This window comes from Oncorhynchus mykiss, chromosome 18 (assembly GCF_013265735.2).
Source record: "Oncorhynchus mykiss isolate Arlee chromosome 18, USDA_OmykA_1.1, whole genome shotgun sequence".
Classification (NCBI taxonomy): Eukaryota; Metazoa; Chordata; class Actinopteri; order Salmoniformes; family Salmonidae; genus Oncorhynchus; species Oncorhynchus mykiss.
This window is the reverse complement of record NC_048582.1, coordinates 56,560,014-56,581,978: the sequence shown is the minus strand read 5'-3', so window position 1 is coordinate 56,581,978 and position 21,965 is coordinate 56,560,014. Positions and strand designations below refer to the sequence as shown.

The following is a 21,965-nucleotide window of genomic DNA, read 5'->3' as shown; positions in this document are numbered from 1 at the left end:
ACAGATACACAGATACACACACACGCACGCACACACACACACACACACACACAGATGTAATGAATGGGTACCACATACTGAAAACACATGGCCTTTCTACCACAGCTAGACCAGACAGCTACAAACCTCAATCACACACACTCAGGCGTGGTCACGTACACACTTACACCCATCTACCCACCCACCCATTTGAAGTAAAAGTCTGAAGTGAAGGCAGAAGACATGTGAAGTAGATAATACATTCGATTTCTGGCAAAAGCAATGACTTGGGACACATCGCATTTGACCGTATACCAGATTCTACCGTGTGGATAAAAATAGACTCACCTTTGGATGATGCTCCCAGGTCACATGACCAGAGGCTGAGGCTGAGGGTGAGCAGAACCAGGAAGCGGAGATTCCTCATGACGCACTCCTCTGGATACACACACACCTCGACTGCTACCTGGGAGAGAGGGAGGGAGAGGGAGAGAGAGAGAAACAAGGGGAGGAAGGGATATGGGGTTGGAAAGAGGGAGAGAGAAGGAGGAGATGGAGAGAGATATAGAGGAAAGGGAGGTGGAGAGGGAGAGTCAACATAAAAAATGACAGTATTTGATATGAGAGCACATTGTAAGAAACAGGTAATACACACAGTCTTGCTCCCAGGCAGACTAAATCAATTTTTTGCCCGCTTTGAGGACAATACAGTGCCACTGACACAGCCCGCAACCAAAACATGCAGACTCTCCTTCACTGCAGCCGACGTGAGGAAAACATTTAAACGTGTCAACCCTCGCAAGGCTGCAGGCCCAGACGGCATCCCCAGCCGCGCCCTCAGAGCATGCGCAGACCAGCTGGCTGGTGTGTTTACGGACAAATTCAATCTATCCCTATCCCAGTCTGTTGTTCCCACATGCTTCAAGAGGGCCACCATTGTTCCTGTTCCCAAGAAAGCTAAGGTAACTGAGCTAAACGACTACCGCGCCATAGCACTCACTTCCTTCATCATGAAGTGCTTTGAGAGACTAGTCAAGGACCATATCACCTCCACCCTACCTGACACCCTAGACCCATTCCAATTTGCTTACCGCCCAAATAGGTCCACAGACGATGCAATCTCAACCACACTGCACACTGCCCTAACCCATCTGGACAAGAGGAATACCTATGTGAGAATGCTGTTCATCGACTACAGCTCGGCATTTAACACCATAGTGCCCTCCAAGCTCGTCATCAAGCTCGAGACCCTGGGTCTCGACCCCGCCCTGTGCAACTGGGTAGTGGACTTCCTGACGGGCCGCCCCCAGGTGGTGAGGGTAGGCAACAACATCTCCACCCCGCTGATCCTCAACACTGGGGCCCCACAAGGGTGCGTTCTGAGCCCTCTCCTGTACTCCCTGTTCACCCACGTCTGCGTGGCCACGCACGCCTCCAACTCAATCATCAAGTTTGCGGATGACACGACAGTGTTAGGCTTGATTACCAACAACGACGAGATGGCCTACAGGGAGGAGGTGAGGGCCCTCGGAGTGTGGTGTCAGGAAAATAACCTCACACTCAACGTCAACAAAACTAAGGAGATGATTGTGGACTTCAGGAAACAGCAGAGGGAACACCCCTCTATCCACATCGATGGAACAGAAGTGGAGAGGGTAGTAAGTTATAAGTTCCTCGGCGTACACATCACAGACCAACTGAATTGGTCCACCCACACAGACGGCATCGTGAAGAAGGCGCAGCAGCGCCTCTTCAACCTCAGGAGGCTGAAGAAATTTGGCTTGTCACCAAAAGCACTCACAAACTTCTACAGATGCACAATTGAGAGCATCCTGTCGGGCTGTATCACCCGACAGGATGGTACGGCAACTGCTCCGCCCACAACCGTAAGGCTCTCCAGAGGGTAGTGAGGTCTGCACAACGCATCACCGGGGGCAAACTACCTGCCCTCCAGGACACCTACACCACCTGATGACACAGGAAGGCCATAAAGATCATCAAGGACAACAACCACCCGAGCCACTGCCTGTTCACCCCGCTATCATCCAGAAGGCGAGGTCAGTACAGGTGCATCAAAGCTGGGACAGAGAGACTGAAAAACAGCTTCTATCTCAAGGCCATCAGACTGTTAAACAGCCACCACTAACATTGATTGGCTGCTGCCAACACACTGACTCAACTCCAGCCACTTTAATAATGGGAATTGATGGGAAATGATGTAAAATATATCACTAGCCACTTTAAACAATGCTACCTAATATAATGTTTACATACCCTACATTATTCATCTCAAATGTATACGTATATACTGTACTCTATATCATCTACTGCATCTTTATGTAATACATGTATCACTAGCCACTTTAACTATGCCACTTTGTTTACATACTCATCTCATATGTATATACTGTACTCAATACCATCTACTGTATCTTGCCTATGCCGCTCTGTACAATCACTCATTCATATATCTTTATGTACATATTCTTTATCCCCTTACACTTGTGTCTATAAGGTAGTAGTTTTGGAATTGTTAGCTAGATTACTTGTTGGTTATTACTGCATTGTCGGAACTAGAAGCACAAGCATTTCGCTACACTCGCATTAACATCTGCTAACCATGTGTATGTGACAAATAAAATTTGATTTGATTTGATTTAAGAGACTACACAACCATTTACACTCAACTAATACTGAGTCAGCTGGTTGTATTGGTGTTGAACCACCAGTGTTGCAGGGAACTAGTTGTATTGGTGTTGATAGGTTTGGATTTCTGAACTTTAAATGTTATGAATCATTAGTTGTAATAGAGAAACGAGGGGTGCCATAGCCGAGGGGCTACACCAGAGGTTAATGGTGAGCTGTAGGAGGAAAGTATATAGTGGGTGCAATTAGGCTTGGAATGTATTGAGTCTAGGGAAAGAGATCACGTGGCAGGCATAAGAGGAGAGAGTCATTGATTAGTGATGAAGGGGTCGAGGTCAGGTCAGGTCACGTTAAGGGAGAAAGAAAAGTTTATGGCCAGTATCACTTAGTTTCCTGCCTAGCAATACAGATACAAAGGTTTGTTCAGATGTGTAGGAGGAGACTCAGCCTAGGAGAAATAGTTAAATATCAGTGCTTGTGTGAACAATGTCTTTGTCTAATACAGCTGTATTGACCCTCTGGGAGAAAAAACTTGGTTAAGCTTTCATAGTGTCTGTTGAGTTTGTACTCTAAAAATTAGAACCTAACAGTGTTGAACCAACAGTGTTCCAGGAACTGGTTGTATTGGTGTAGAACCAACAGTGTTCCAGGAACTAGTTGTATTGGTGTAGAACCAACAGTGTTCCAGGAACTAGTTGTATTGGTGTAGAACCAACAGTGTTCCAGGAACTAGTTGTATTGGTGTAGAACCAACAGTGTTCCAGGAACTAGTTGTATTGGTGTAGAACCAACAGTGTTCCAGGAACTAGTTGTATTGGTGTAGAACCAACAGTGTTCCAGGAACTAGTTGTATTGGCGTTGAACCAACAGTGTTCCAGGAACTGGTTGTATTGGTGTAGAACCAACAGTGTTCCAGGACCTACTTGTATTGGTGTAGAACCATCAGTGTTCCAGGAACTAGTTGTATTGGCGTTGAACCAACAGTGTTCCAGGAACTAGTTGTATTGATGTAGAACCAACAGTGTTCCAGGAACTAGTTGTATTGGTGTAGAACCAACAGTGTTCCAGGAACTAGTTGTATTGGCGTTGAACCAACAGTGTTCCAGGAACTAGTTGTATTGGTGTAGAACCAACAGTGGTCCAGGACCTAGTTGTATTGGCGTTGAACCAACAGTGTTCCAGGAACTAGTTGTATTGGTGTAGAACCAACAGTGTTCCAGTAACTAGTTGTATTGGTGTAGAACCAACAGTGTTCCAGGAACTAGTTGTATTGGTGTAGAACCAACAGTGTTCCAGGAACTAGTTGTATTGGCGTTGAACCAACAGTGTTCCAGGAACTAGTTGTATTGGTGTAGAACCAACAGTGTTCCAGGAACTAGTTGTATTGGTGTAGAACCAACAGTGTTCCAGGAACTAGTTGTATTGGTGTAGAACCAACAGTGTTCCAGGAACTAGTTGTATTGGTGTAGAACCAACAGTGTTCCAGGAACTAGTTGTATTGGTGTAGAACCAACAGTGTTCCAGGAACTAGTTGTATTGGCGTTGAACCAACAGTGTTCCAGGAACTAGTTGTATTGGTGTATAACCAACAGTGTTCCAGGAACTAGTTGTATTGGTGTAGAACCAACAGTGTTCCAGGAACTAGTTGTATTGGTGTAGAACCAACAGTGTTCCAGGAACTAGTTGTATTGGTGTAGAACCAACAGTGTTCCAGGAACTAGTTGTATTGGTGTAGAACCAACAGTGTTCCAGGAACTAGTTGTATTGGTGTAGAACCAACAGTGTTCCAGGAACTAGTTGTATTGGCGTTGAACCAACAGTGTTCCAGGAACTAGTTGTATTGGTGTAGAACCAACAGTGTTCCAGGAACTAGTTGTATTGGTGTAGAGCCAACAGTGTTCCAGGAACTAGTTGTATTGGTGTAGAACCAACAGTGTTCCAGGAACTAGTTGTATTGGCGTTGAACCAACAGTGTTCCAGGAACTAGTTGTATTGGTGTAGAACCAACAGTGTTCCAAGAACTAGTTGTATTGGTGTAGAGCCAACAGTGTTCCAGGAACTAGTTGTATTGGTGTAGAACCAACAGTGTTCCAGGAACTAGTTGTATTGGCGTTGAACCAACAGTGTTCCAGGAACTAGTTGTATTGGTGTAGAACCAACAGTGTTCCAAGAACTAGTTGTATTGGTGTAGAACCAACAGTGTTCCAGGAACTAGTTGTATTGGTGTAGAACCAACAGTGTTCCAGGAACTAGTTGTATTGGCATTGAACCAACAGTGTTCCAGGAACTAGTTGTATTGGTGTAGAACCAACAGTGTTCCAGGACCTAGTTGTATTGGTCTAGAACCAACAGTGGTCCAGGACCTAGTTGTATTGGTGTAGAACCAACAGTGGTCCAGGACCTAGTTGTATTGGTGTAGAACCAACAGTGTTCCAGGACCTAGTTGTGTTGGTGTAGAACCAACAGTAGTCCAGGTCCTAGTTGTATTGGTGTAGAACCAACAGTGTTCCAGGAACTAGTTGTATTGGCGTTGAACCAACAGTGGTCCAGGACCTAGTTGTATTGGTGTAGAACCAACAGTGTTCCAGGTGTAACAGTATAGCTTACGTCCCTCTCCTCGCCCCAGCCTGGCCTCGCCATTTCACATCGGCCACACAGGAACTAGTTGTATTGGCGTTGAGCCAACAGTGTTGCAGGTTTGAATCCCACATCGAGCCAAAATATTCATAGAAAACTGTCCTGGGGGGCCTCCCGAGTGGCGCAGCGGTCTAAGGCACTGCATCACGTTGCTTGAGGCGTCACTACAGGCGTCACTTGAGCGTGGTTTGGCGGGTTATGTTTCAGAGGACGCATGACACGACCTTCGCCTCCCGAGCCCGTTGGGTAGTCGCAGCGATGAGACAAGATTGAAATTGGATCCCTATTGGATATCACAAAAAATTGTGGAGAAAAAGTGGGTAAAACAGAACAACTAAAAACATACTGTATATAAAAAAAACTGTCCTGATTATCATAATAGCTAAGATCTGAAGTGTTGAAGATGAGGTTGAAAAGGTGATTAGGTACAGTATGTGTATATTAATTAGCTAACTGACGGCCAGTATTCATTTGGGAGAAATGTCACTCAATGTAGTCTGATGATCCTCATTATAGTGTCCATCTGGACCTGACCAGCTGTGACTGGATACTGACACACACACACACACACACACACACACACACACACACACACACAAAGGCACAAACTCATAAAAATAAACCTGCATAAACAAACGCTATACGTGCATGCATGAAAGTACAAAGAACAGACCCAGAAGAAATGCACAAAGGCAAAAACACACAAACAACTTAGTGTACATCTGGGGAGTATTTCACTGGAGCCACGACAGCGTTATAGCCAACCACCAGCGCCAGATGGTCACATGTGGCCTGACAACAGCACGCACACACAAACGCACACACACACACTTGTGACTTTTCTAACACGTCAACTACATTGCCCTTTAGGCTCAGCTGGAGAAGATCAGTTATAATGATTGTGAAAGTGTAGCTTGTCCCCTGACACAGACACAGGCAGCCTCAGTAACGATTACTTACACACACATACACACACATACCACTCCTATGTTTCCAGGTACAGCAAACCCCTGAAGACAGACAAAAACACAGACTGGGAGTCTTTACCCACCTATCCAGGACAAGCAATTACCCACAAACCCCTGGGTCATAGTATGACCCTGTTTTGAATTCCAATCTGTCTCGATTTAGACTACCTACATCTCAAAAGACACTCTAGTGTTACCCATACAGGGCACTAGTCTTGACCAGAACCCTAGGAGGGGTCATTTAGGAGAAGAGTCTGAGTCCTCCAGAGAAGAACTAACTAGCTGCAAGGCGATGAAAGAACATAATATATGTCTATTCCTGATCATTTAGGGCCAACTTGAGACCCGTCCAACCGCCTGCATAACTTTTGTCAGACATAAAGCATTGATGTCAACGGGTTAGCCTATTCAGGATAGATCTACTCATAAAAATGAAAAAGAATGAACACATCCCAAGTTAGCTCACATCAACACCTTCCTCCCAGACACCCTGGACCCACTCCAATTCGTTTACTGCCCCAACAGATCCACAGATCTCTTTCTTTCTTCTCTCAGAGTATGTTCTAACAGCTGGCCATAACAGATAAAGGCTGTGTTCGCTGTTCAGGAGGGACTGGCTGTCTGTCTGTGGAAGAAACACAGGACAACAGGAGGGGGAAAAGACAGCTCTGAAAGTCACCTAAGACACACTTAGACAGACTGTCGGACACACACATGACCGGTGAGTGTCAACTTAACCATTGAGTAACATTTGATATAACATTACGATATATAATTTGTGTGTAATAACATCAATACAGATGTGGTATAATGATGTTGTACTGTTTGTATAGGATGTGTGTGACAAAGTGCATTAGTGTGCTGTGTGCTGCTGTGTGTAAACTGCAGCTCCTCTTGGAAGGTCTTCGGTCACATGCCCACCTCACTGAGTGACAGCCCAATCACAGGACTTATCCCTCTCAGACACTGAGGAGTGGACTTGGTGCTGTGCTGTGAAAACAACCTCAAATCCATTCTGTAGGGTCAGGCCCCTAAAGGCTAAGACCACACACACACACACACACACACACACACACACACACACACACACACACACACACACACACACACACACACACACACACACACACACACACACACACACACACACACACACACACACACACACACACACACACACACACACACACAAACACACACTAGGACCTCATTCAACCCAGTCTGTGATTAATAGGCTAAGCATTCATGTGTTTCAGACCTGTTGCAACGTGAGACATGGAATGAAGGCAGACAGAGTAACTAAATATAATATGTCCTTAGGCTACAGTAGTCCCTCCAAATATTCACTGACCCAGGTTAAGCCAAGATTGGAGCAAATTAAAAGGGAGACAGTATTCAAAGGATGGCTCATTTAATAAACAGTGACAAGTCGTTACTATATCTCCTCTGGGCTGCGTTCAAAAAGTGAAGTTATCATGAGTGTTCATAATGAGAAGCCAAAGCAGAAGAAACATTGCCTTACAGTTACAGTTCCCGTTTAAAGAGATTGAACGGTACTTTGACTCGTAAGTATTTTTTAAACCTCCCGCTTTGGGCTGGATGTGTCAATGTGCAGTTCATACATGCATAATCTATGAGCAGAATTACTGTGCAGCGCCATTTTCGCTACATTTTCCCCCACATGCGCCAGCCCTAGTAATTTGAGATTAAGCCAATGAGCTTCAGCCCTCGTCATTAGAGTGACTGCTGGCAAAAGCCTGCCCACCTTTATCCAATAAGGTGCAGGACAGGCCCAACGGCTCAATGGGCACAGCAGAGAGAGAGAGAGAGAGATAGAGAGCAGTGACTTGATGCACATTTCTGCACATATGTGACATAGTGCACAATTTCCGGGGACCACTTTCGAATCTCAAGCGATACTTTCGACTGGCTGAAATTATACAAACGTTCGACAGTGCATCTTTAGTAGTTCTATCAAGTCACTATTGAGTCAGGGAAATGCTCTGTAAATATCACATTCTGTCTTAAATTGCACTTTGAAATGCAAGGATACTGGGAACAATTGTTTTGAGAATTTTGCAGCCTTTTGCATAGTCTAACAAACATAGACATGTCTGCGGGTCCCACCAGAGATCATTGCAGCACAGTTGGCATTTTTCATACTGCGGTTGGATTGTTGTTCAGACAGTCAACTTTGGGATAAAAAAACATTTTTGATGTCCAGCAAATCATTTGGATTTTTTTTTGTGTGTATGCTTTATCCTATTGCATTAAAGGGACATCTTTGTTCCATTATTCACACACTCTCAGCATTCGCTGCTTCAAGTTAAGTAGCCTACCTTTTCTTTCCTAGTTACAGTATATCCTATATGCTAATCATCCTCCTAAAAGGTAGGCTATATCCTATATGCTAATCATCCTCCTAAAAGGTAGGCTATATCCTATATGCTAATCATCCTCCTAAAAGGTAGGCTATATCCTATATGCTAATCATCCTCCTAAAAGGTAGGCTATATCCTATATGCTAATCATCCTCCTAAAAGGTAGGCTATATCCTATATGCTAATCATCCTCCTAAAAGGTAGGCTATACCTTATATGCTAATCATCCTCCTAAAAGGTAGGCTATATCCTATATGCTAATCATCCTCCTAAAAGGTAGGCTATATCATATATGCTAATCATCCTCCTAAAAGGTAGGCTATATCCTATATGCTAATAATCCTCCTAAAAGGTAGGCTATATCATATATGCTAATCATCCTCCTAAAAGGTAGGCTATATCCTATATGCTAATCATCCTCCTAAAAGGTAGGCTATATCCTATATGCTAATCATCCTCCTAAAAGGTAGGCTATATCCTATATGCTAATCATCCTCCTAAAAGGTAGGCTATATCCTATATGCTAATCATCCTCCTAAAAGGTAGGCTATATCCTATATGCTAATCATCCTCCTAAAAGGTAGGCTATATCCTATATGCTAATCATCCTCCTAAAAGGTAGGCTATATCCTATATGCTAATCATCCTCCTAAAAGGTAGGCTATATCCTATATGCTAATCATCCTCCTAAAAGGTAGGCTATATCATATATGCTAATCATCCTCCTAAAAGGTAGGCTATATCCTATATGCTAATAATCCTCCTAAAAGGTAGGCTATATCATATATGCTAATCATCCTCCTAAAAGGTAGGCTATATCCTATATGCTAATCATCCTCCTAAAAGGTAGGTATACTATACGCAAAACGTAGCGAGTGCAAGTATCGATCTCATCATTCTTGCTGCTTCAAGTTCATTAGCCATTTAAGCCAGCGAGATCAGGCGTGTGTGGTATCAGTTAAATAGAGTAGGTTATAGCCTATGCATGGGCACTGGGCATTTTCCAAGAAAATGTGCTTCCTAAATAAGATTAGGTTATAGTTTACATCACTGCCAATAAATAAATATTGATCACTCATATTTGTCTCCGTCTGAATAAATATAAAGTAACTCAAAATGCAAGTCTCTCGAACTGTGCTCTCTTCAAACTACAGCCCAGTAATACACATAGCCTAATATAATGGGCCACGTGATATTTTCTGGTCATTTAACATATTTCTAGGCCCCCGAGAGGCGCAGTGGTCTAAGGCACTGCATTTCAGTGCTTGATCCGTCACTACAAATCTTGGTTTGATCCCGGGCCGTGTCACAGCCAGCCTCGACAGGGAGACCCATGTGTTGGCACACAATTGCCCCAGCGTTATCTGGGTTAGGGGAGCGTTTGCACGCTAACACGGTCGCCAGTTGTATGGTGTTTCCTCTGACACATTGGTGCGACTGGCTTTCAGGATAAGCAAGCAGTGTGTCAAGACGTAGTGCGGTTTGGCAGGGTCGTGTTTCAGAGGACGCATGGTTCTCAACCTCCGCCTCTCCCGAGTCTGTTCGGGAGTTGCAGCGATGGGACAAGATTGTAACAACCAATTGGTGAGAAAAAGGGGTAAAGCTACAAAAAAATGGAATAAAAGTAGACAATGTGTGTGTGCGTGTAAAAATGGTTGCTGTAACTGAAGTCTACCGCATGGGCCTACCATCGCTCCACTTCTAGGCCTGCAGAATAAACTAGATTTTTTGCTAGAACTCATGGTCTGTCTCTAATTTTCAACTCATGTGTAAAAAGTACTCTTTTAGGTTGGCTGACATCACATTCACACATGTTTTCGTTGTTCAACCTCAAGGGAAGGGTTTGAGGCTTGACTAAACCGTTGCTATTTGAAAAGGCCAAAGCACTACAGCCAACCGATGCAGGAGGGAAATAATACACACGGGTCTCATAGACTATACTTAACATAGTAAACATAAATCAGGGCCACTCAAATTAGTATGACATGTTACGTTTGGTATGGTTACATAAGATAGGTTACTTAAGATAGGTTACTAAAGGATATACCCCAAACATCTAGCAACCCAAAGGTTGTGTGTTCGAATCACATCATGGACAACTTTATAATTTTAGCTAATTAACAACTTTGCAACTACTTACTACTTTTGAGCTACTTTGCAACTATTTAGCATGTTAGCTAACCCTTCCCCTAAACGTATCCCTTTTAGCCAACCTTTCCCCTAACCTAAACCATTTTAGCTAACCCTTCCCCTAACCCTTTAACCTAACTCCTAACCTTAAACATGACCTGAAGAACTAACCCTAGGGCTAAAGTTAGCCAGCTAGCTAATGTTAGCATTAGCCACGTAGCTAATGTTAGCCACGGCAAATTGGAATACGTAACATGTCATACATTTTGCAAATTCATAACATATTGTAACAATATGTTACATATTGTACAAATTGCATTCATAGCATATCATACGAAATGCATGATGGACATCCACAAATTAACACATATCATACAAAATGTACATATAATTAATGTACAGAATAATAAGGTTAGTATAATACGAAATGCTCTGAGACCACGTTGGAATATGGGGTCACGAGAGAAATATATAGTCTCTTATGTTGACATCAGGCAAGTTTCCAATGTGAGTTAATTCTAGAAGCAACAGATAATCAGGTGCCTCAAGGCAGTAGAAAACGCATAGTGGGACATTATACAAATCCATTCCATTCCTGTAAAGATTTGCTCCGCGTTTTGGTTGAGCTGCATAGAATTGGTTATCCATATGCGATTTGTGAACATAATAATGTAAGATCTTAATTTGATCAACCTGTTGCATGAGAACTTTCCACTTTGACATTTCAGACGTGATTGTCCCTTAAATCCACGTGCCAAAACCACACGTCTCTGAATGCAGAGATATTTATTATCCCTTGGGCAAAAAGCATGGGCAGCCACCATGTGAAACTAGACTTAACGAGAAAGCCAGCTGTGACCTATGCGCAGTTACAGACGTTCACTTTTCAACCAAATCTATACGTGGATTAAGCTGCCACTACACAACTAGCTACATTCAGTTTTGCTTTCCCCTCATATTGTAAGGCTACTGTGTATTGAATATTGCGTGCGCCAACAGTCCCACTTGGTAGCCGACTAAACTCAACTCCACGATTTATGATGGAGTTGAGGGGCGACTAGTGTGGGCGGACTGGAGCACCCGATGTCACATAAAATTATGTTTTTTAAAGAATATTCTTTGAGTGCTGAAATCAATAGATGTTAATAAAAAGCTTCAGTTCGCCCACACTAGTCGACGCTCAACTCCATGGTAAATCGTGGAGTTGAGTTTAATCGGCTACCCACTTGGTTAACCACTTCAGTCATAACATGTGAAGTTGCTTGTAGCCTAATTGCTGTCAGAAAGTTGTTCGTTACACAATCACCTACAAAGCTAGAGTGTAAAGGCAAGCCGATTAAATTGTTTAGTTTCTAAACACCTCAACGTTTAGAAGCCTATGATTAATGATAAATAGATGTTGCTATTCTATTAGCTACAGCAAGTCCCCAGGCCATATGCTTGAACAGTAGAAAACAGATATGAAATGCAGACCAGATAACAATACATGCATTGTAGGCCTATCGTTAAAGAGCTATGAGTAGCCTTGGTGAGACATGCGCTATTGACAAAAATGACTTGCTTCAGCGCAACTGCAATCGATAAAAAACGGTTATCCATACTTACAACTATTGTTAGATCTCTGCAGTTACGACAACATTAATCCAAAATCTACAGTAGCCTATATGCTGCCGAGGCAGGTAAAAAATAATTTACTGCTGTCCCGTTGTAATCCACACTGTTCTCTCCCTTCAATACTTTTTCTGTTGTAGCCTTCTTACCAGGGGAAAGAAAAAGTTACTGCCAGAGTGATCATGTCCAACTCCTTTCCCCTCCCCTCTTTCTGCTTGCTGATGTTCGAAAAAACGTTATTCTCTCTCTCTCTCTCTCTCTCTCTCTCTCTCTCTCTCTCTCTCACTCTCTCTCTCCCCCCTCGTCTCGTTTTCTCTGGGACATCCTCCAGTTAGAACGAGTAGTGACATCACCTGGTCCAGCGTTGGAAAATGAGCCGCGAGCATACCCCTCTCTCCCTCCCCTGCCTGTTTCCTTTTATCCCCCTACGTTACACTCAGCCAGGTCATCCATGATACAAGTCAGTACAGCTCTCTCCGTCTCTCACAAGTCGGGTTCTTTTGATACATCTCTGTAAACTACTCACGTTCTGCCGCCGTGGTCGACTGTCTGCCACAAGATAAGACGATGTCATTGCTATAGTCAGGCCTAAAGCTACTCTGTCTCCTCACTTAAAATAATGTGGTGTAGATACAACTGTTTTATAAACACAATTTATATGCAATGTTAACAATTCTATCTGCAAAACATGCAGCTATTTGTGGTCTGTTATTGTTGTAATTAATAAGTGATACATTATATCATCATTATCGTCTTCATCACTAATCTTCAATTTAATCGTTTTAATGATTGACAGATGAGTCCAGCTGCAACCATGACTGGTTTTATCGCCAGCAAACAATATAATGTCCCTTTACCTGGCCATTCACAATGAATGGTTCATTTTTATGGTCATATCAAAATAATTTGAATTGATTGTAACTCCAAAAAGTAAATAAAGAAACAGGCAAGTAGATACAATTATCTGTTCTCTTGGCGTCCTTGTTATGTTGCGAGTTGTTGGCAACCTCTTGGCATGCACACAAGGACACGCACACACACACACACACACACACGCACACACACACACACAGACACACACACACACACACACACACACACACACACACACACACACACACACACATACACACACACACACACGCACGCACGCGCACGCGCGCACGCACACGCACACACACACACACGCAAACACACACACGCACACACACGTTTAATGAATACTCTGCCTCTGTAATCTCATGTAGGCCAGTTTCCCTGATCCACACTATCGGACAGTGAATGTCATCGATCAGGAAGCAGACACATCTATTTGTACACTTCACAGTGAGGGGCTTGTTTCCTTACTACACTGTTCTGTACAAGAGAAGAATCACAGTGGAACAATCTAGATTGGGACAGAGAGAAAGTGAAAGAGGGATAGATACACTGAGAGACAGAAAGAGAGGGAGGCAGACAAAGGGATGGAGGGTCAGAAAGAGGACAAGAGGAAGGGGATAGAGGGAGATAAATAAACAAGTGTAGAGAGACAGAAAGAGAGGGAGGCAGACAGAAAGAGAGAGAAAATAAATAAAGAGCAAAAGAGAGAGACAGAGAAAGAGAAGGAAAGCAATGTATAAAAAAAGATGCAATTACATTGGAGAGTAGTAGTGTGTATTATAGATGAGATGATGTGCATTCAGTAGCAGTAGACTCCTGAGACCCAGCCATACAGCGGTCCAGAGAACAGATTCTACTGAGATCCAGCCATACAGAGGTCCAGAGAACAGATTCTACTGAGATCCAGCCATACAGCGGTCCAGAGAACAGATTCTACTGAGACCCAGCCATTTATTTTTTATTTTACCTTTATTTGGTCCAGAGAACAGATTCTACTGAGATCCAGCCATGCAGCGGTCCAGAGAACAGATTCTACTGAGATCCAGCCATACAGCGGTCCAGAGAACAGATTCTACTGAGATCCAGCCATACAGCGGTCCAGAGAACAGATTCTACTGAGACCCAGCCATACAGCGGTCCAGAGAACAGATTCTACTGAGATCCAGCCATGCAGCGGTCCAGAGAACAGATTCTAGTGAGACCCAGCCATTTATTTTTTATTTTACCTTTATTTGGTCCAGAGAACAGATTCTACTGAGACCCAGCCATACAGCGGTCCAGAGAAAAGATTATACTGAGATCCAGCCATACAGCGGTCCAGAGAACAGATTCTACTGAGACCCAGCCATACAGCGGTCCAGAGAACAGATTCTACTGAGATCCAGCCATTTATTTTTTATTTTACCTTTATTTGGTCCAGAGAACAGATTCTACTGAGACTCAGCCATACAGAGGTCCAGAGAACAGATTCTGCTGAGATCCAGCCATGCAGCGGTCCAGAGAACAGATTCTACTGAGATCCAGCCATACAACGGTCCAGAGAACAGATTCTACTGAGACCCAGCCATGCAGCGGTCCAGAGAACAGATTCTACTGAGATCCAGCCATACAGAGGTCCAGAGAACAGATTCTACTGAGACCCAGCCATACAGCGGTCCAGAGAACAGATTCTACTGAGATCCAGCCATGCAGTGGTCCAGAGAACAGATTCTACTGAGATCCAGCCATACAGAGGTCCAGAGAACAGATTCTACTGAGACCCAGCCATACAGCGGTCCAGAGAACAGATTCTACTGAGATCCAGCCATGCAGCGGTCCAGAGAACAGATTCTACTGAGATCCAGCCATGCAGCGGTCCAGAGAACATATTCTACTGAGATCCAGCCATACAGCGGTCCAGAGAACAGATTATACTGAGACCCAGCCATACAGAGGTCCAGAGAACAGATTATACTGAGATCCAGCCATGCAGCGGTCTAGAGAACAGATTCTACTGAGACCCAGCCATACAGAGGTCCAGAGAACAGATTCTACTGAGATCCAGCCATACAGCGGTCCAGATAACAGATTCTACTGAGACCCAGCCATACAGAGGTCCAGAGAACAGATTCTACTGAGATCCAGCCATGCAGCGGTCCAGAGAACAGATTCTACTGAGACCCAGCCATACAGAGGTCCAGAGAACAGATTATACTGAGATCCAGCCATACAGAGGTCCAGAGAACAGATTCTACTGAGATCCAGCCATACAGCGGTCCAGAGAACAGATTCTACTGAGATCCAGCCATACAGAGGTCCAGAGAACAGATTCTACTGAGATCCAGCCATACAGCGGTCCAGAGAACAGATTCTACTGAGATCCAGCCATACAGCTGTCCAGAGAACAGATTCTACTGAGACCCAGCCATACAGAGGTCCAGAGAACAGATTATACTGAGATCCAGCCATACAGCGGTCCAGAGAACAGATTCTACTGAGATCCAGCCATACAGCTGTCCAGAGAACAGATTCTACTGAGACCCAGCCATACAGAGGTCCAGAGAACATATTCTACTGAGATCCAGCCATACAGCTGTCCAGAGAACAGATTCTACTGAGGCCCAGGCATACAGCGGTCCAGAGAACAGATTCTACTGAGACCCAGCCATACAGCGGTCCAGAGAACAGATTCTACTGAGATCCAGCCATACAGCGGTCCAGAGAACAGATTCTACTGAGATCCAGCCATACAGAGGTCCAGAGAACAGATTCTACTGAGACCCAGGCATACAGCGGTTCAGAGAACAGATTCTATTAAAACCCAGCCATACAGCTGTCCAGAGAACAGAATCTACTGAGATCCATTCATACAGCGGTCCAGAGAACAGATCATTCTCTTCCAATTCATTTTTTTCCCTGGACAGAAGAAAATCGAACTTCCTAAGCACATTATCTCTCTTTTTCCATTCTCCTTCGACCTCTCCCCTTTAGCTTTCTCCATCACACATAGATGTGTAAGTGTGAGCACCCCCCCCCCCCCCCCCCCCCACACACACACATTTATTTTACTATCCTTGTGGGCACCAAACAATTGATTCCCATTCAAAATCCCATTTTCCCTAACCCCTAACCTTATACCATATTATGTCATATAACCCAGGGCTAGGAATGTGTTTCAGAGGACTTGGCCCTGACTCAAAGCATGTTTCACTCCCACTGTGCCTATAAAAGGAACTGACATGTTTAAGACAATACCTTTTGATCCTTTCCTGTTCAGACTGTTTTTATTGTAATCTAGACCACATTCTGGCATCAGAGATGATGTGTGTGTGTGCGTGTTATTTATTTGGTAGGTTGAAATGGCCCTAAATTCCCGTATAGTGCACTACTTTTGACCATAGCCCAGGACCATATAGTGTACTATACAGGGGATAGGGTACCATTGCGGAGACTTTTCTCTGTGCCTTTCCAACACTAAATCAGTTAGACTCAAATGGCTGCAAGTGGCCCTCCACCGCATGAGGGACCCTTTGGTATTACACTCACCCAGACTCACAGTAATTAAGTGAATTAAATAGGCAATCAAGTTTAATCAGTCTATAGTACCTCTGAGTGCTCTTCCTGGTTTTTCCAATTGCCACCATGATTTCTAAAAAAAAAAGTTTCCCTAAGACAACTAAGAAGTGCTATCAGCTGGAGACTGAGTAAAGACATCATGGTCTCTATGGGGCACATGGTCACATGGTATTGGACCAAAAAACTGTCTGGGAATCAGAAAGCATCATGTCATTACCTCTAGGGGGCACTCCAGGACACAACACAGCATTCTGTGTGAAGTCTGCCTCTCTAACACTTTGTTTCTTTCTCTGTCTCTCTCCCCCTTTTTTACAATTCAAAGGGCTTTATTGTCATGGGAAACATGTTTACATCGCCAAAGCAAGTGAAATAGATAATTACAAAAGTGAAAAAAAGGAACAGTAAACATTACACAAGTTTCAAAGGAACAGAGACATGTCAATGTCATAATATGGCTAACTACAGTGTTACAATGACGTGCAAATAGTTAAAGTACAAAAGGGAAAATAAATCAACATAAACATGGGTTGTATTTACAATGGTGTTTGTTCTTGACTGGTTGCCCGTTTCTTGTGGCAACAGGTCACAAATCTTGCTGTTGTGATGTGTAATGAACACAAGGGGAGACAGAGCTGGATTCAAGCGCAGGGTGCAGCAGGTGTTTATTGCAAAGGACCACAGGAGGAGGCATGTAGCTGGGTCCAGGGACAGGCAGAAGGTCATACACAGGAGGTGGCAGGTAGCTTGGTCCAGGGGCAGGCAGAAGGTCATACACAGGAGGAGGCAGGTATCTGGGTCCAGGGACAGGCAGAAGGTCATACACAGGAGGAGGCAAGTAGCTGGGTCCAGGGGCAGGCAGAAGGTCATACACAGGAGGTGGCAGGTAGCTTGGTCCAGGGGCAGGCAGAAGGTCATACACAGGAGGAGGCAGCTATCTGGGTCCAGGGACAGGCAGAAGGTCATACACAGGAGGAGGCAAGTAGCTGGGTCCAGGGGCAGGCAGAAGGTCATACACAGGAGGAGGCAGGTATCTGGGTCCAGGGACAGGCAGAAGGTCATACACAGGAGGAGGCAAGTAGCTGGGTCCAGGGGCAGGCAGAAGGTCATACACAGGAGGAGGCAGGTAGCTGGGCCCAGGGGCAAGCAGAAGGTCATACACAGGAGGAGGCAGGTAGCTGGGTCCAGGGGCAGGCAGAAGGTCATACACAGGAGGAGGCAGGTATCTGGGTCCAGGGGCAGGCAGAAGGTCATACACAGGAGGAGGCAAGTAGCTGGGTCCAGGGGCAGGCAGAAGGTCATACACAGGAGAAGGCAGGTAGCTGGGTCCAGGGGCAGGCAGAAGGTCATACACAGGAGGAGGCAGGTAGCTGGGTCCAGGGACAGGCAGAAGGTCATACACAGGAGGAGGCAGGTAGCTGGGTCCAGGGGCAGGCAGAAGGTCATACACAGGAGGAGGCAGGTAGCTGGGTCCAGGGACAGGCAGAAGGTCATACACAGGAGGAGGCAGGTAGCTGGGTCCAGGGGCAGGCAGAAGGTCATACACAGGATGAGGCAAGTAGCTGTGTCCAGGGGCAGGCAGAAGGTCATACACAGGGGGTCCAAAAGGGCAACAGTACAGGCAGGGAAAAGACTAGTAACGTCGTCCGGGAGATCAGGCAACAGGTAACAGGAAATCCAGGCAGGGAATAGACAAAAGGCGTCATTAGTGAGGCAGGCAAAAACTATCATACACAGGAGGAATAAATCAGGGGAAAATCAGAGCTCTGAAAGACGTATGTCACAAAACAAACAATACCTCACAGTGATGGGGTGCAAAGAACTGAACTAAATAGTGTGTGATAATGACATACAGGTGTCTGAACAGGTGATTAGAATTCAGGTGATTGGGATCTGGAGATCTGTCTTCTCTTGAGAGCCAGTTCTGCCTATGGCGGCCTCTAACAATAGCAAGGCTAGGCTGACTGAGTCTGTATATAGTCAAAACCTTCCTTAAGTTTGGGTCAGTCACAGTGGTCAGGTATTCTGCCACTGTGTACTCTCTGTTTAGGGCCAAATAGCATTCTAGTTTGCAATGTTTTTTTGTGTGTCAAGTAATTATCTTTTTGTTTTCTCATGATTTGGTTGGTTCTAATTGTGTTGCTGTCTTGGGGCTCTATGGGGTCTTTCTGTGTTTGTGAACAGAGCCCCAGGACCAGCTTGCTCAGGGGACTCTTCTCCAGCTTAATCTCTCTGTGGGTGATGGTTTTGTTAAGGATGGTGGATGGTTTGGGAATCGTTTCCTTTTAGGTGGTTGTAGAATTTTCTGGATTTTGATAATTATCGTGTATCGGCGTAATTCTCCTCTGCATGTATTACTTGGTGTTCTGCATTGTACACGGAGGATGTTTTTGCAGAATTCTGCATGCAGAGTCTCAATTTGGTGTTTGTCCCATTTTGTGAATGCTTGGTTGGTGAGCGGACCCCAGACCTCACAACCATTAAGGGCAATGGGTTACATAACTGCTTCAAGTATTTTTTTGCGAGATCCTAATTAGGGATGTCGAATTTTATGTTTATTTTGATTGCGTAGAATATCCTTCTTGCATTGTCTCTCAGATTGTTCACAGCATTGTGGTGATGATTTTTAGGCTGAGGTATGTATTGTGTTTTTTGTGTTCTAGTGTCTCAATATAATTTGTATTTGTGGTCATAGAAACTTGACCTTTTTTGGAACACCATTATTTTTGTCTTACTGTGATTTACTCTCAGGGCCCAGGTCTGACAGAATCTGTGCAGAAGATCTAGGCGCTGCTGTAGGTCCTCCTTGGTTGGGGACAGAAGCAGCAGATCATCAGCAAACAGTAGACATTAGATTTCAGATTCTATTAGGGTGAGGCCGGGTGCTGCAGACTGTTCTAGTGCCCTCGCCAATTAGCTGAAATGTTGAAGAGGGCTCAAGCTGCATCCCTGTCTCACCCCACTGCCCTGTGGAAAGAAATGTGTGTATTTTTTGCCAATTTTAATTGCACACTCGTTGTTTGTGTAAATTGAATTTATAATGTCTTGTGTTTCCCCCCCAACACCACTTTCCATCAATTTGTATAGCAGACCCTCATGCCAAATTGAGTCAAACAATTTTTGGAAATCTACAAAGCACGAGAAGACTTTGCCTTTGTTTTGGTTTGTTTGTTTCTCATTTCGGGTGTATACGGTGAATATGTGGTCTGTCGTACAATAATTTGGTAAAAAGCCAATTTTAAATTTTCTCAGTACATTGTCTTCACTGAGGAAATGTTCAAGTCTGTTGTTAATGATGATGCAGAGGATTTTCCCAAGGTTGCTGTTGACACATATCCAAAGGTTGTCACGCCCTGACCTTAGAGAGCCTTGTTATTCTCTATTTGGTTAGGTCAGGGTGTGACTAGGGTGGGCAATCTATGTTGTATGTTGGCCTGGTATGGTTCCCAATCAGGGGCACCTCTCAATCGTTGTCTCTGATTGGGGATCATACTTAGGCTGCCTTTTTTCCACCTTAGTTTGTGGGATCTTGATTTTGTATTGTTGTTGTGTAGCCTGCAGAACTTTACGTTCGTTTTGTATTTTGTTGTTTTTTCGGTGTTCATTTTAATAAAAGTAAGATGTTTGCCTACCACTCTGCACCTTGGTCTCCTCATTCAAATGACGAGCGTAACAGAAGATCCCACCACCAAAGGACCAAGCAGCGTGGCCAGGAGGAGCAGGGATCCTGGGCCCGGGAGAGAAGGGAGTGAGGACATCATGGACGTGGGAGGAGGTTATGGCAGGGGACAAGACCCTGCCATGGAAGTAGGGGAAGGAGGATCAACGATGACTCCAAGGTTCGCAACCACGACGGAAGCCCGAGAGGCAGCCCCAAACATTTTTTTTGGGGGGGTGGCACACGGAGTGGTCGGCAGAGCCGAGGGGTGAACCAGAGCCAGTCAGGGAGTTGAGTGAGGAACTCAACAAAAGATTCCGGAGAGAGGTGTTGGCGTTGAGAGGGCTGCAGAGCGGGCGTGCTGAGGAGCGTGACACCAGTCCGGTGTCATATGCACCGTTTTCACGCATCTGGCCTCCGGTGCGCCTCCCCAGTCCGGTGCGTCCTGTGTCTCCTCCACGAACTCGCCCTGAAGTGTGTGTCACCGTTCCGATACAATGTGTGCCGGTTCTACACACCATGTCTCCAGTGCGCCTTCACAGCCCAGTGCGTCCTGTGCCAGCGCCCAGCACTTGCCGGGCTAAAGTGAGCATCTAGCCAGGATGGGTTGTGCCAGCTCTACGCTCCAGACCTCCAGTGCGCCTCCACTGTCCAGTATATCCTGTGCCAGCTCCATGCACCCGGCCTCCAGTGCGTGTCTCCAGCCTGGTACGTCCTGTGATTGCTCCACGCACAAAGCCTCTAGTGATGATCCATGGCACGAAGCCTCCAGTGATAATCCATGCCCCGGAGCCTCCAGTGATGATCCATGGCCCGGAGCCTCCAGTGATGGTCCATGGCCCGGAGCCTCCAGTGATGATGCATGGCCCGGAGCCTCCAGTGATGATCCATGGCCCGGAGCCTCCAGTGATGATCCATGGCCCGGAGCCTCCAGTGATGATCCATGGCCCGGAATGAATCAAGTCCATGGAATGGATATAGACAAAAGGATAATTCAAGGACTAGCAGAGGTAGAGAGGCGGGGCAGGGGTGAGGACATCATCCTGCTATTTCGACTGTCCCTGAAGGACAATACAGATGAGGCACACAGGTGTATTTGCTCTTATTCCTTCCCTTTCTCTAATGTATTTTGTAATAAAATTAGCAAGTGTAGTAAGATCATTGCTTTAGTTTACTAGGACTGGAGACCACAGCAGCGATCCTGCTCTTGACCTACATCTTCAATGGGAACCCGAGTGGCCTTTATGTCCATGACAAGGTATGCCTATGCACAAATAATCTGTTTCTTCATAAACATAAGTGTGCGTGCTTATATAAAACTACAGCTGAACATTTGTTACGTTCTTTGTTGGTTGTATATGTATTACAATTGGCTCATTCATCCCCCTCCTCTCCCCTGTAACTATTCCCCAGGTCATTGCTGTAAATAAAAATGTGTTCTCAGTCAACTTACCTGGTAAAATAAAACTGTATCTTTTCTTTCTTTTGCTGACACAGATTTCACTGCTCCCCACTCCTTTACTG

General features: G+C 44.9%; 1 protein-coding gene across 6 annotated transcripts in view; it reads right to left on the bottom strand.

Moving 5' to 3' along the window:
* LOC110496558 (collagen alpha-1(XVI) chain) overlaps positions 1-12,619 on the bottom strand; it is a 134,745-nt gene extending 122,126 nt beyond the window's left edge. For 4 of the 6 annotated variants that reach the window (XM_036953307.1, XM_036953311.1, XM_036953312.1 and 1 more), the window contains exons 1-2: positions 12,347-12,592; positions 328-445 (exon numbers count right to left, since the gene is read on the bottom strand). In XM_036953307.1, the coding sequence (XP_036809202.1) occupies positions 328-406 (79 nt within the window). In that variant the 5' untranslated portion in view covers positions 407-445; positions 12,347-12,592. Of the gene's footprint in view, positions 1-327; positions 446-12,346 lie in introns of all 6 variants that reach the window. The other 2 variants (XM_036953310.1, XM_036953309.1) reach the window with 2 other exon arrangements.
* Positions 12,620-21,965: the final 9,346 nt, after the last annotated feature.